The sequence below is a fragment of the Carcharodon carcharias genome, chromosome 33, assembly GCF_017639515.1.
Source record: "Carcharodon carcharias isolate sCarCar2 chromosome 33, sCarCar2.pri, whole genome shotgun sequence".
Classification (NCBI taxonomy): Eukaryota; Metazoa; Chordata; class Chondrichthyes; order Lamniformes; family Lamnidae; genus Carcharodon; species Carcharodon carcharias.
The window spans coordinates 10,454,656-10,470,544 of record NC_054499.1 but is presented as its reverse complement, the minus strand read 5'-3'; the positions used below and the strand labels follow the sequence as shown (position 1 = coordinate 10,470,544).

Genomic DNA, 15,889 nt, shown 5'->3' with positions numbered 1-15,889 from the left:
TTGACCATCATGAACTCATCAGGGAGCCCCGACTCAATTGCACATTTCCTGTCCAGACTATTTGGTGAAATATAGAAACTCGGCAACTCGGGCTTGATATTAGGAAGGCCTACAGGGAGCGGCTGGTGCTCCCGGTGGGATTCGTTTGTGATTGATACAGGGCTATGGGGAGAGAGTGGGGCAGTGGGATTAGTTTGGGATTGATACAGGGCTATGGGGAGAGAGCATGGCAGTGGGATTAGTTTGGGATTGATACAGGGCTAGGGGGAAAGAATGGGGCAGTGGGGTTAATTTGGGATTGATACAGGGTTATGGGGAGAGAGTGGACCAGTGGGGTTAATTTGGGATTGATACAGGGCTATGGGGAGAGAGTGGGGCAGTGGGATTAGTTTGGGATTGATACAGGGCTATGGGGAGAGAGTGGGGCAGTGGGATTAGTTTGGGATTGATACAGGGCTATGGGGAGAGAGTGGGGCAGTGGGATTAGTTTGGGATTGATACAGGGCTATGGGGAGAGAGTGGGGCAGTGGGATTAGTTTGGGATTGATACAGGGCTATGGGGAGAGAGTGGGGCAGTGGGATTAGTTTGGGATTGATACAAGCCTATGGGAAGAGAGTGGGGCAGTGGGATTAGTTTGGGATTGATACAGGGCTATGGGGAGAGAGTGGGGCAGTGGGATTAATTTGGGATTGATACAGGGCTATGGGGAGAGAGTGGGGCAGTGGGATTAGTTTGGGATTGATACAGGGTTATGGGGAGAGAGCGGGGCAGTGGGGTTAATTTGGGATTGATACAGGGCTATGGGGAGAGAGCGGGGCAGTGGTATTAGTTTGGGATTGATACAGGGCTATGGGGAGAGAGTGGGGCAGTGGGATTAGTTAAGGATTGATACAGGGCTATGGGGAGAGAGCGGGGCAGTGGGATTAGTTTGGGATTGATACAGGGCTATGGGGAGAGAGCGGGGCAGTGGTATTAGTTTGGGATTGATATAGGGCGATGGGGAGAGAGTGGGGCAGTGGGATTAGTTTGGGATTGATACAGGGCTATGGGGAGAGAGTGGGGCAGTGGGATTAGTTAAGGATTGATACAGGGCTATGGGGAGAGAGCGGGGCAGTGGGATTAGTTTGGGATTGATACAGGGCTATGGGGAGAGATTGGGGCAGTGGGATTAGTTAAGGATTGATACAGGGCTATGGGGAGAGAGCGGGGCAGTGGGATTAGTTTGGGATTGATACAGGGCTATGGGGAGAGAGCGGGCCAGTGGGATTAGTTAAGGATTGATACAGGGCTATGGGGAGAGAGTGGGGCAGTAGGATTAGTTTGGGATTGATACAAGCCTATGGGGAGAGAGTGGGGCAGTGGGGTTAATTTGGGATTGATACAGGGCTATGGGGAGAGAGTGGGGCAGTGGGATTAGTTTGGGATTGATACAGGGCTATGGGGAGAGAGTGGGGCATTGGGATTAGTTTGGGATTGATACAGGGCTATGGGGAGAGAGTGGGGCAGTGGGATTAATTTGGGATTGATACAGGGCTATGGAGAGAGAGTGGGGCAGTGGGATTAGTTAAGGATTGATACAGGGCTATGGGGAGAGAGCGGGGCAGTGGGATTAATTTGGGATTGATACAGGGCTATGGGGAGAGAGCGGGGCAGTGGGATTAGTTAAGGATTGATACAGGGCTATGGGGAGAGAGTGGGGCAGTGGGATTAGTTAGGGATTGATACAGGGCTAGGGGGAGAGAGCGGGGCAGTGGGATGAGTTTGGGATTGATACATGGCTATGGGGAGAGAGTGGGGCAGTGGGATTAGTTAGGGATTGATACAGGGCTAGGGGGAGAGAGCGGGGCAGTGGGATGAGTTTGGGATTGATACATGGCTATGGGGAAAGAATGAGGCAGTGGGGTTAATTTGTGATTGATACAGGGTTATGGGGAGAGAGTGGGGCAGTGGGATTAGTTAAGGATTGATACAGGGTTATGGGGAGAGAGTGGGGCAGTGGGATTAGTTAAGGATTGATACAGGGTTATGGGGAGAGAGTGGGCCATACTGCAGAAGGCAAAGGCAAACCACTGTGGTACTTTGCCAAGCACCATCATGGACCAATCCAATGAAAGCCCATTGTTGCCAACTCCCTCCTAGGTCATGGTACCTGAAGGAGGAGGGCATGGTTATGGGGAGGAGGTGGGACAGGGGTCTTAGTTTGGAATTGATAAAGTGTAATCCTCTGGAAGGCCATTGAGCCCATCAAAAGCCTGCTGGCACAAGCACCTAGGCTGGACCTAGGACTCTCTGTGGGGCATGAGAGAGCAGTCAGTGCACCGAGCCAAACCTTACAAAAGACCTGAAAGTGGACACCATAAGAGTTTGGCGCTGGGTGGTTGATTGGAGTGCTGACTGGGGTACAAAGTTTGGAAGAAAATGGTTAGCAAAAAGAGCTAAATGTATTTTTTGTAAGGCATTGATGTTTCACATGAAACACAGTGCAGGGCAAATGGTGGAACCTATATCTGATCAGGCTGACCACACATACACATGCAGGCACATGATCAGAGTCTAACCTTTTGATCTTTGGGACCACATTTTTGCACTCGAGCTCTTGTCTCCCAGCGATGCAACCATCACTATCTGAAAATGTGAGTCACCACTTCCAACAGGAGCTCTGTGCAGCGGCAGGGGTAAATCGTTGCAGGCTTTGAGGGAGGGGTGAGGGGGCGGTGGGAGCGAGCGAGCTCTCATCTCTGAGTTGCAAGGCATGCGGGCTCGAGTCCCACTCCAGTGACCCCCCCCGCACAAGATGGAGCCTGGTATCGGAGGCTGCACTGCAGTGCTTGGCCAAGCAGAGTCATGGAAGTCCACGGTTAATGGGTCTTCAAGGAGGGGGACCGGAATTACGGGGAGAGGGCGGGACAGTGTGATGGCTTTGGGTTTAGTGGTATGGGGATATAATGATGAACGAGAGGTAGGAAAATAGGAGCATCGAAGCAGGAGTAGGCCGTATGCTGCCCTGCCCCCTCTCCCAGCTCGAGTCTGCTCCACCATTCACTAAGATCATGGCTGGACCCGGTTATGGACCCCGGCGCCGCTTTCCTGTCTGCATCTCCCACACGACCCTTGCCTCACAAGAAAACCGGGGTCGGGGGAGTGGTTTTTGCTGGAGCGAAATGCCGCTGTTGCTGGGAGCAGAAAATGCCGGAAGCATTCAGCAGGCCCGGCAGCGCCTGTGGAGAAAGAAGCCCAGTTCATAGTCTGAAAGTTGAGGTCAGGATTTCCCCCTGTGTAGGGTGGGGGGAAGGGGGGGGAAGGGGGGGGGTGGTAGGGGAGGGGCGCTATTTTCATCAGTTCCGCCAATGGCGCCTTGACATGAAGCGTTGCACAGGGCTTAAACTTAACCCAGTGGTCAGGGTCTGGCTAGGTTCAGCTGAGCGGGGGTGGGAGGTGCACTTTAAGGTATACAAGACCAGTTCGGACCAGTACTCTTATTCCCCAGTTTTTACTGGTGTTCCATTATAAGGTAAACAAGACCAGTTTGGATCTGTACTCTTATTTCCCAGTTTTTACTGGTGTTCCATTATAAGGTATACAAGACCAGTTCGGACCAGTACTCTTATTTCCCAGTTTTTACTGGCGTTCCATTTTAAGGTGTACAAGACCAGTTCGGACCAGTACTCTTATTTCCCAGTTTTTACTGGCGTTCCATTTTAAGGTGTACAAGACCAGTTCGGACCAGTGCTCTTACTTCCCGTTTTCTCGTTCTGGGAAGCCATTCAGCCCTTCGTCCTTTGCCATGGTCCAATGGGCTGTGGAGGAGTCTGCAGAGAATTACGTGACCTCATTGTTCACCATTCAAGGGGATCACGGCCGATTCTCCTAGCTCAGCACCATTCTCCTGTCCTCCCTGTGTATCCGTTGAGTTGCAGACAGGGACAGCCGCCATATGGGCGCACTGTGACTCTCACTCTGCTCGATCTGCAGTTTGCAGACAACACAAGTTACTTCTGACTGAACCTTGACAGCTTGTTGAAAGCGGTTTTAGCAAATGAGACCACAAGAGGTCACACAATTCTCTGCGGACTCCACAGCCCATTGGACCATGGCAATTGCTTTCACTTCTGAAAAGGAAGAAGGAACCTTTTAATAAACAAAAAAAAAAGGAAGAGGGAAATGTTTTGTACAAGACCCGCATGCAATAGAAATTTGGGGTCAAACTGAGGCTTGTTGCTAAAGTTAAGGTAGCACCCACCCAAGTGGGCAATAACAGATTGCTGGCTCGTTATACCCTCCAACGACTACACCCCCCACCCCCTCTGTCTGTTAAAGCTTTTCAAATGCAGTCAGTTTGTGCACAGGAAGCTCCTACAAACAGCGACGTGACAATGAGCAGATCATCTATTTTAGGGTCTCCTTTTAAATCCTTTCATGCGCATATGCATGGCATTTGCTGCCAACCCTAATCACCCTTGAGTGAGTGGCTTCTAGGGCATTGCACCGGAAGTTTAGACTTAACCACGTTGCTGGGGGTGGGAGCCTGGAGTGACATGTAGGCCATACAGGGTAAAGATGATGGCGGTGAAGGTGGTTGAATCAGGGAGAAGGGGGTGGGCGAGCTGCCTCCTTGAGCCGCTGCAGTCCCATGTGGTATAGGTACACCCGCCGCGCTGTTAGGGAGGGACCTGCAGGATTTTGACCCAGCGGCAGTGAAGGAACGGCCGATATATTGCCTCTCTCTTTCCTCTGGCCTCTAAAGTAGAAGGTTTTGGGCTCGAGACCCACACCAAGAGACTTCAGCACAGAATCCCGGCTGACGCTCCCGGTGCAGTGCTGAGGGAGTGCCAGCACTGTCTTTCAGGTGAGACAATGAAGTGAAGCCTTGCCTTCCCTGTTGGTTGGGTGTGAACGGTCCCAGTGTTGACACTTTTAAGAACAAGGGAGTTTCCCCACCCTGTGTCCTAGGGCCAATATTCATCCCTCGCTCAGACATCAGACATGTTGTTTGTGGGAAATGGCAGTGAGCAAAGGTACAACTGCATACCCTACATTGCAGCAATGACTACAATGAGACACACAAATGAAAGGCATTAGCTTTTACTCAGTGCTGGGAGCGCCGACCAAGATTTTAGGCTCACCCCTCTGGAGTGGAGCTCAAGCCCACAACCTTCTGGCTCAGGGATGAGAGGGGTTGCATGTCAGAGAGAGAGAGAGGCAAAGCCATTTGGAATTAACAGACGCTGAGCAATACTCGAGGAAGTTGTCAGGTTGCGGGGATGGCAGTCAGAGGTCGTTCAGAGAGGAGCGTTTCCAGGAAACCTCAATGCAGCCTGTCACTGAATCAGTAAACATGAATCAGGAGGAACTGTAATAACATTGCCACTGTGACCCTGACGCATGTGACACATGTTGCGCAATCGTTATGCGTGGAAATGAAAAATTCTGACGTTATTAGTCCAAGTTTTCAATTTCGCTCTTGTTCAGCTCAACTTCTGAACTTGCTTCAGCCCGTGATTGGGGATGGATTTGTACCAGGTTCCCAGGGCTGAACCTGTTCTTTGTCCAGCACCTCCCAAACGCACTTTCCCTCCCACCTAGAAGGACAAGGGCAGCAGACGGCTGGGAACACCAGCACCTGCAAGTTCCCCCTCCGAGCCGCTCTCCATCCTGACTTGGAAATATATCGGCCGTTCCTTCGCTGTTGCTGGGTCAGAATCCAGGAACTCCCTCCCTAACAGCACGGTGGGTGTACCTACACCACAGGGGCTTCAGCGGTTCAAGGAGGCAGCAGTTAGGGGTGGGTAATAAATTCTGGCCCAGCCAGTGACGCCCACATCCCCACAAATAAATTAAGAAAAAGCTTGAATTTTGCTGAAAGAACGTGTATGCACATTGCGCCGGTTGCAGCTAAACAAAATAAGCGACAGCCGTTCGCTGGTTCATGCATCAGGGCAATGCCTTGACCAATCAGAGTCAAGATAGCTGCCTGGTTTGAATTTCAAATAACGCTAGGCAATTAACTGTCAGCCACAATCAACTGGTGTATTCTCCACAGCAGCATCTCAATCAATTAGAGCTCGCTTGCTAACTAATCCACACTCTCTTCTCATACAGTATGAAGTTGTTATTTCCCCTGGCATTGGTCCCAGTGCAATTGCCCTGATGAATGCAAGATAAAGTGTCTTTTTTTCAACAATACTCAAGCTCAGGAATGAAAGGCTTAACATATGAGGAACGTTTGAGGACTCTGGGTCTATACTCGATGGAGTTTAGAAGGATGAGGGGGGGATCTGATTGAAACTTACAGAATACTGAAAGGCCTGGATAGAGTGGACATGGGGAAGATGTTTCCATTAGTAGGAGAGACTAGGACCCGAGGGCACAGCCTCAGAGTAAAGGGAAGACCTTTTAGAACAGAGATGAGAAGAAACTTCTTTAGCCAGAGAGTGGTGAATCTGTGGAATTCATTGCCACAGAAGGCTGTGGAGGCCAGGTCATTGAATGTATTTAAGACGGAGATAGATAAGTTCTTGATGGGTAAGGGGATCAAAGGTTACGGGGAGAAGGCGGGAGAATGGGGTGGGGAAACTTATCAGCCGTGATTGAATGGCGGAGCAGACTCGATGGGCCGAATGGCCTAATTTCTGCTCCTATGTCTTATGGGCTTATGGTCTCTGCGCTACTATAAGCGAAAGCTAGTGTTGGCCTCACCAAGCCTGCTGCCCATTCCCACTCCCTCACCGCCTCTGCTCTGAGATTGTGCGCTCCCTGAGTATATTTTTTCCTCCACCTTCCCCGCTCTCTCTCTCTCTCTCTCTCTCGCATCTCGTTGACTTCTGCCCAAATAATTGTTTTCATCAGTGCGCCTTATCTCGCTTCCCTTACGGAGAAAGCTTGGTCAGGCTGGGACCGTGCCCTATGGAGCTTAGAAGAATGAGGTGCACGACCTGATTGAAACCTATTAAGATCCTGAGGGGTTTTGACAGGGTGGAGGAGCGGGGAGGGTGTTTCTAGTGACGCGGAGACTAGAAACAGTGGGGGGGGGGGGTGCGGGGAGCGCAGTTTAAAAATCCCATGGAAGACGGGGACGGGGAGAATTATTTTTTTCCCTCTCAGGGGTTCGTTGGCGTTTGGGGTTCTCTTCCCCAGAGAGCAGCAGAGGCTGGGCCACTACGTACACTCAAGGCCGAGTTAGATGGATCTTTGATCGACGAGGGAGTCGGGGGTCAGAGGAAAGTGGAGTTGAGGCCACAGTCAGGTAGGCCACCGTCCCATTGAACAGCGGAGCAGGCTTGAGGGGCCGAATGGCCTTCTCTCGCTCCCAGTCCTTGTGTTGTGTTCTTGGACCCCCCCACCCTGTGGATGCTGAGTTTCACCACAAAGGGGCATTACCTTAAAGCCCCAACCCCTCCCCAACCGATGGCCCAACTGCGCCTCAGGCTGGAGGAGAGACACTGCTGCCTATTGGTCAGCCCCGCCGGTCAGTGAGCAGATACACGGCCTGATCCCACAAGGCGGAGGGGGCGCTTACAGATGGTGGTGCCGAGCCTTTGGGGGGTGGCAGGGCATCGCGGGGAACAGGAGGGTCTCGGCGGGCGAAGGGCCTTTGCGTTTCCTGGTGCCTCCTCGTCCATGGATTCACCAGTCCTGCCGAACGCTAGCCCCCTCCCTCTCTTGCTGCCGGGTACTCGAAACGTCTGGTGCAAAGGGGAAGGGAACTGATACCAGACAGCCTCCTGAGCAACGAGTCCAGCTCCCCAGATGGTTGCGTTGGACGTACTCGGACCCTCGGTTAGCAGGGCTGCTGGGCAAAGCCGCCAACGCAGGCCTCTGAGAGAAAACACCCCCCACCCCCCCACCCCCTGCCAGGCTTTCGGCCTGCGTTCAGGCCTGTGCAATTCAGCTGGCCGCCTTCCCAGAGTTCGGTGCCCACAGTCGGACACAGTGCTCCGTGGCCCAAGTTGCAATAGGAGGCGATTCTGGAGGTGAAGTCACCAACACGACCTTTGCTCTTTCCCTCGGGGGTCACAGAGGAGAAGGCTGCTGTCATGGGCTGTTTGGTGAATCACTGAAGTGCACCCTGTATGTTGTGAACACCGGCAACGTTTAAGTGAGTTCCTATCGGAGTGAGCGAGATGTTAGAGAGCGTTACAGTGAGGGGTGAGTGATATGGATCCATGTTACAGGGGGCGAGCTATCGGGGAGGGGTAACAGTGACGGGTGTGTGATATGGATCCATGTTACAGTGGGTGAGCTATCGGAGAGGGGTAACAGTGAGGGGTGAGTGATATGGATCCATGTTACAGGGGGCGAGATATCGGAGAGGGGTAACAGTGACGGGTGTGTGATATGGATCCATGTTACAGTGGGTGAGCTATCGGAGAGGGGTAACAGGAGAGGGGTAACAGTGAGGGGTGAGTGATATGGATCCATCTCACAGGGGGTAGGCTATTTGAGAGAGGTAACAGTGAGGGCTGTGTGATATGGATCCATCTCACAGGGGGTGGGCTATTGGAGAGGGGTAACAGTGAGGGGTGAGTGATATGGATCCATCTCACAGGGGGTGGGCTATTGGAGAGGGGTAACAGTGAGGGGTGAGTGATATGGATCCATCTCACAGGGGGTAGGCTATTTGAGAGAGGTAACAGTGAGGGGTGAGTGATATGGATCCATCTCACAGGGGGTAGGCTATTTGAGAGAGGTAAAAGTGAGGGCTGTGTGATATGGATCCATCTCACAGGGGGTAGGCTATTGGAGAGGGGTAACAGTGAGGGGTGAGTGATATGGATCCATCTCACAGGGGGTGGGCTATTGGAGAGGGGTAACAGTGAGGGGTGAGTGATATGGATCCATCTCACAGGGGGTGGGCTATTGGAGAGGGGTAACAGTGAGGAGTGAGTGATATGGATCCATCTCACAGGGGGTGGGCTATTGGAGAGGGGTAACAGTGAGGGGTGAGTGATATGGATCCATCTCACAGGGGGTGGGCTATTGGAGAGGGGTAACAGTGAGGGCTGTGTGATATGGATCCATCTCACAGGGGGTAGGCTATTGGAGAGGGGTAACAGTGAGGGGTGAGTGATATAGATCCATCTCACAGGGGGTGGGCTATTGGAGAGGGGTAACAGTGAGGAGTGAGTGATATGGATCCATCTCACAGGGGGTGGGCTATTGGAGAGGGGTAACAGTGAGGAGTGAGTGATATGGATCCATCTCACAGGGGGTGGGCTATTGGAGAGGGGTAACAGTGAGGGGTGAGTGATATGGATCCATCTCACAGGGGGTGGGCTATTGGAGAGGGGTAACAGTGAGGAGTGAGTGATATGGATCCATCTCACAGGGGGTGGGCTATTGGAGAGGGGTAACAGTGAGGAGTGTGCTCAGCAAAGGCTTTTTTAATGTCTTTCCATCAACAAAAGTGGAATAACTTGGAACGTTGCAGTGAGGAAAGGGATATAAGAGTGTTAAGAGCATTATACACAGTCTAGTTCTACGGGTTTTTACTGAGGAGGGAGGGGTCTCAGGGAGTGTTACAGTGGGGGTCCGGAGTATGTATATCAATGGGCTCACATACTAATATCGAAAGTAAACACAGCAAACTTAGAAGGATTCTGAAATAAAAACAGAAAATGCTGGGAAAACTCAGCAGGTCCGGCAGCACTCTCTCTGTGGAGAGAGAAACAGAGTTAACATTTTGAGTCCGTATGATTCTTCTCCAGAGCTAAAGAGAAGTAGAAACGTGACGGATTTTATACTGTTTAAGAGGGGCTGGAGCGGGTGGAATATGCGGGAGAAGTGACAGCTAAGGAGAGATTGACAAAGACGTCATGGACACAAGACGAGGGGAGCGTTCATGGTCATGTTAAAGACTAAAGCAGGTGCTGATAGCGGTGTAGGGGTAAGATAGCAGAATGTGTTCATAGCAGAACAAGGACCAGCGCTCTGTGAAAGCACAACATGGGGAAGAATTGTACATTTGGCCTGTGGGGTTGAGCCCGACACCCTGGAACCTAACAGGATGTGTTAATGACGTGGGGCGTGTGCCCCGACATCATCGCGCTCTCTCGCGATATTTTGTTCGGCGAGCGCGCACCGGAGTCGGCTGCGCTCCCGCCCATAATTGAAAGGCCCTTTATAAGGCCGCGAACCGGCGAATTAACTCCAAACTTAGGCTGCCCGTCCGGCCTAACGGGTTTGGCGGGGCTGGGAGAAAAGGCCGAGCGGCCTTTGCCGTTTTTTAGGGAACCTCATCCACCAGGCGGGGGTGAGGTTCCCCCCCGAAGCTAATGCTGATTATTTAAGAGGCTTTACTTTGAAAATAAAAGCCCTCCCCACCCCCCGCACCCTCTCCCCACCCTGCGCCCTCTCTCGTCCACACCCGCCCGACCAATGTCAAGGCCTAGCCGTAGAAAGAGGTCTGTGAGGGGGAGGGGTGTTCGAGGAGGCCGGGGGAATAAAGATAAAGGATTAAAAAAAAAACGAATCATTTAAATGTAAAGAATAAAGAAGCCGCTTAAAAAAATAAACACAAACTGGGTTAAAAAGGAAGACAAGAGGGGAGGAGAGAGTTCACGGTCTGATTGTTGTTAAAACCGGAAGTCCTGCAAAGAAGGATTCTTCCTGCGTTGTAAAAACATCAGCTGACGCTGACTCATGTTGTCAAGGGGACGGGATGGCCGGGACTTTAGGGTTGTTGTGAAATTAGAATAATCCTCATGTCTCAGCCATTCCCGGCAATCACCGGGTCGGCAGGAAGCGACGAACAAGCGTTTGGCATTTCAGTGAGGCCTACCCCAGCCGAATGTCAGCCTTGGGGGACGCAGGGGGAGGGGGTGCTGCTTCCCCCGTCAAAAGCGCAGATGAGTTCATGAATTAACGAGACAGAGATATTTCCTGGCCTGTCCAACCTGACAGGTTGACTAAGAGGCCGAAGTGGCGTTAGCAGTTTGGAGGAATGAGGTTTCTGGTGTGAATTAAAATGTAAGAGAAAATTTTAAATCTCATTTCTAATATGACAGAGTCACATGAGGGGACTTGTTCCTTTTTGATTTACATTTTATTCTTAATGATGAATATATTCGGCTCCCTGAGGCAGCTCTGGGCCTTCAGGGAGCTCCCACCGAGCACAACCCCACCCGTGTTCGTGGACGTCCACATTCAGCCACTTCCCCCTCCCCACCCACCGCCCACTGAGAGTCAGTGTGTGTGGGTCCCGTACCCCAGTGAGAGTCAGTGTGCGTGGGACCCATACCCGAGTGAGAGTCAGTGTGTGTGGGACCCGTACCCCAGTGAGAGTCTGTGTGTGTGAGACCCGTACCCCAGTGAGAGACAGTGTGTGTGGGACCCGTACCCCAGTGTGAGTCAGTGTGTGTGGGATCCGTACCCGAGTGAGAGTCAGTGTGTGTGGGACCCGTACCCCAGTGAGAGTCAGTGTGTGTGGGACCTGTCCCCCAGTGAGAGACAGTGTGTGTGGGACCCGTACCCCAGTGTGAGTCAGTGTGTGTGGGATCCGTACCCCAGTGAGAGTCAGTGTGTGTGGGACCCATACCCGAGTGAGAGTCAGTGTGTGTGGGACCCATACCCCAGTGAGAGTCAGTGTGTGTGGGACCCGTACCCCAGTGAGAGTCAGTGTGTGTGGGACCCGTACCCCAGTGAGAGTCAGTGTGTGTGGGACCCGTACCCCAGTGAGAGTCAGTGTGTGTGGGACCCGTACCCCAGTGAGAGTCTGTGTGTGTGGGACCCATACCCCAGTGAGAGTCAGTGTGTGTGGGACCCGTACCCGAGTGAGAGTCAGTGTGCATGGGACCCGTACCCGAGTGAGAGTCAGTGTGTGTGGGACCCATACCCCAGTGAGAGTCAGTGTGTGTGGGATCCGTACCCCAGTGAGAGTCAGTGTGTGTGGTACCCGTACCCCAGTGAGAGTCAGTGTGTGTGGGACCCATACCACAGTGAGAGTCAGTGTGTGTGGGACCCATACCACAGTGAGAGTCAGTGTGTGTGGGACCCATACCACAGTGAGAGTCAGTGTGTGTGGGACCCATACCACAGTGAGAGTCAGTGTGTGTGGGACCCATACCACAGTGAGAGTCAGTGTGTGTGTGGGATCCGTACCCCAGTGAGAGACAGTGTGTGTGGGACCCGTACCCCAGTGAGAGTCAGTGTGCGTGGGACCCATACCCGAGTGAGAGTCAGTGTGTGTGGGACCCGTACCCCAGTGAGAGTCAGTGTGTGTGGGACCCGTACCCCAGTGAGAGTCAGTGTGTGTGGGACCCCTACCCCAGTGAGAGTCTGTGTGCATGGGACCCGTACCCGAGTGAGAGTCAGTGTGTGTGGGACCCGTACCCCAGTGAGAGTCAGTGTGTGTGGGACCCATACCCCAGTGAGAGTCAGTGTGTGTGGGACCCGTACCCCAGTGAGAGTCAGTGTGTGTGGGACCTGTCCCCCAGTGAGAGTCAGTGTGTGTGGGACCCGTACCCCAGTGAGAGTCAGTGTGTGTGTGGGACCCGTACCCCAGTGAGAGTGAGTGTGTGTGGGACCCATACCACAGTGAGAGTCAGTGTGTGTGGGACCCGTACCCCAGTGAGAGTCAGTGTGTGTGGGACCCGTACCCCAGTGAGAGTCTGTGTGCGTGGGACCCATACCCGAGTGAGAGTCAGTGTGTGTGGGACCCGTACCCCAGTGAGAGTCAGTGTGTGTGGGACCCGTACCCCAGTGAGAGTCAGTGTGTGTAGGACCCGTACCCCAGTGAGAGTCAGTGTGTGTAGGACCCGTACCCCAGTGAGAGTCTGTGTGCATGGGACCCGTACCCGAGTGAGAGTCAGTGTGTGTGGGACCCGTACCCCAGTGAGAGTCTGTGTGCATGGGACCCGTACCCCAGTGAGAGTCAGTGTGTGTGGGACCCGTACCCCAGTGAGAGTCAGTGTGTGTGGGACCCGTACCCCAGTGAGAGTCAGTGTGTGTGGGACCCGTACCCCAGTGAGAATCAGTGTGTGTGTGGGACCCGTACCCCAGTGAGAGTCAGTGTGCATGGGACCCGTACCCGAGTGAGAGTCAGTGTGTGTGGGACCCGTACCCCAGTGAGAGTCAGTGTGTGTGGGACCCCTACCCCAGTGAGACTCAGTGTGTGTGGGACCCATACCCCAGTGAGAGTCAGTGTGTGTGGGACCTGTCCCCCAGTGAGAGTCAGTGTGTGTGGGACCCGTACCCCAGTGAGAGTCAGTGTGTGTGGGACCCGTACCCCAGTGAGAGTCAGTGTGTGTGGGACCTGTCCCCCAGTGAGAGTCAGTGTGTGTGGGACCCGTACCCGAGTGAGAGTCAGTGTGTGTGGGAACCGTACCCCAGTGAGAGTCAGTGTGTGTGGGACCCATATCCCAGTGAGAGTCAGTGTGTGTGGGACCCGTACCCCAGTGAGAGTCAGTGTGTGTGGGACCCATATCCCAGTGAGAGTCAGTGTGTGTGGGACCCGTACCCCAGTGAGAGTCAGTGTGTGTGGGACCCGTACCCCAGTGAGAGTCAGTGTGTGTGGGACCTGTCCCCCAGTGAGAGTCAGTGTGTGTGGGACCTGTACCCCAGTGAGAGTCAGTGTGTGTGGGACCCGTACCCCAGTGAGAGTCTGTGTGCATGGGACCCGTACCCCAGTGAGAGTCAGTGTGTGTGGGACCCGTACCCCAGTGAGAGTCAGTGTGTGTGGGACCTGTACCCCAGTGAGAGTCAGTGTGTGTGGGACCCGTACCCCAGTGAGAGTCAGTGTGTGTGGGACCCGTACCCCAGTGAGAGTCAGTGTGTGTGGGACCCGTACCCCAGTGAGAGTCTGTGTGTGTGTGGGACCCGTACCCCAGTGAGAGTCAGTGTGTGTGGGACCCGTACCCCAGTGAGAGTCAGTGTGTGTGGGACCCGTACCCCAGTGAGAGTCAGTGTGTGTAGCAACTGTACCGCACTGAGAGTCACTTTGAGTGGGACCCGTACCCCAGTGAGAGTCAGTGTGTGTGGGACCCAGACCCCACTGACAGTCAGTGTGTGTGGGCCCCGTACCCCAGTGAGAGTCAGTGTGTGTGGGACCTGTCCCCCAGTGAGAGTCAGTGTGTGTGGGACCCGTACCCCAGTGAGAGTCAGTGTGTGTGGGATCCGTACCCCAGTGAGAGTCAGTGTGTGTGGGACCCGTACCCCAGTGAGAATCAGTGTGTGTGTGGGACCCGTACCCCAGTGAGAGTCTGTGTGTGTGTGGGACCCGTACCCCAGTGAGAGTCTGTGTGTGTGTGGGACCCGTACCCCAGTGAGAGTCTGTGTGTGTGTGGGACCCGTACCCCAGTGAGAGTCTGTGTGCATGGGACCCGTACCCGAGTGAGAGTCAGTGTGTGTGGGACCCGTACCCCAGTGAGAGTCAGTGTGTGTGGGACCCGTACCCCAGTGAGAGACAGTGTGTGTGGGACCCGTACCCCAGTGAGAGTCAGTGTGTGTGGGACCCATACCCCAGTGAGAGTCAGTGTGTGTGTGGGACCCGTACCCCAGTGAGAGTCAGTGTGTGTGGGACCCATACCCCAGTGAGAGTCAGTGTGTGTGAAACCTGTACCCCAGTGAGAGTCAGTGTGTGTGGGACCCATACCCCAGTGAGAGTCAGTGTGTGTGGGACCCATACCACAGTGAGAGTCAGTGTGTGTGTGGGACCCGTACCCCAGTGAGAGTCAGTGTGTGTGGGACCCGTACCCCAGTGAGAGTCTGTGTGTGTGTGGGACCCGTACCCCAGTGAGAGTCAGTGTGTGTGGGACCCGTACCCCAGTGAGAGTCAGTGTGTGTGGGACCCGTACCCCAGTGAGAGTCAGTGTGTGTGGGACCCGTACCCCAGTGAGAGTCAGTGTGCGTGGACCTGTATCCCAGTGAGAGTCAGTGTGTGTGGGACCCGTACCCCAGTGAGAGTCAGTGTGCGTGGACCTGTATCCCAGTGAGAGTCAGTGTGTGTGGGACCCGTACCCCAGTGAGAGTCAGTGTGTGTGGGACCCGTACCCCAGTGAGAGTCAGTGTGTGTGGGACCCGTACCCCAGTGAGAGTCAGTGTGCGTGGACCTGTATCCCAGTGAGAGTCAGTGTGTGTGGGACCCGTACCCCAGTGAGAGTCAGTGTGCGTGGACCTGTATCCCAGTGAGAGTCAGTGTGTGTGGGACCCGTACCCCAGTGAGAGTCAGTGTGTGTGGGACCTGTACCCCAGTGAGAGTCAGTGTGTGTGGGACCTGTCCCCCAGTGAGACTCAGTGTGTGTGGGACCCATACCCCAGTGAGAGTCAGTGTGTGTGGGACCCGTACCCCAGTGAGAGTCAGTGTGTGTGGGACCCGTACCCCAGTGAGAGTCAGTGTGTGTGGGACCCGTACCCCAGTGAGAGTCAGTGTGTGTGGGACCCGTACCCCAGTGAGACTCAGTGTGTGTGGGACCCATACCCCAGTGAGACTCAGTGTGTGTGGGACCCGTACCCCAGTGAGAGTCAGTGTGTGTGGGACCCGTACCCCAGTGAGAGTCAGTGTGTGTGGGACCCGTACCCCAGTGAGAGTCAGTGTGTGTGGGACCCGTACCCCAGTGAGAGTCAGTGTGTGTGGGACCCGTACCCCAGTGAGAGTCAGTGTGTGTGGGACCTGTACCCCAGTGAGAGTCAGTGTGTGTGGAACTGTACCCCAGTGAGAGTCAGTGTGTGTGGGACCCGTACCCCATTGAGAGTCAGAGTGAGTGTGGGACCCGTACCTCAGGAGGCCCACCAGCCTCACCACTCCGGCTTTGGAGGCAGTGGCAGAGGTGGTCAGTGCCAACACGGCACAGTGGATGTCAGCCATCCAGTGCAGAAAGCGGATCAACATCTCACCCGTTCTCCCAGGGTAAGTCAACCATCTCACCCATCACAGCTCACCCACTCACTGCCCGC

At 54.0% G+C, this 15,889-nt stretch overlaps 1 protein-coding gene across 1 annotated transcript in view; it reads right to left on the bottom strand.

Moving 5' to 3' along the window:
* Positions 1 to 4,030: 4,030 nt before the first annotated feature.
* The window catches only part of LOC121272241, a 34,340-nt gene continuing 22,481 nt past the window's right edge, over positions 4,031 to 15,889 (bottom strand). Inside the window, exon 6 of the mRNA XM_041178769.1 lies at positions 4,031 to 4,110. Coding sequence (XP_041034703.1) covers positions 4,031 to 4,110 — 80 coding nt within the window. The remainder of the gene's footprint in view (positions 4,111 to 15,889) is intronic.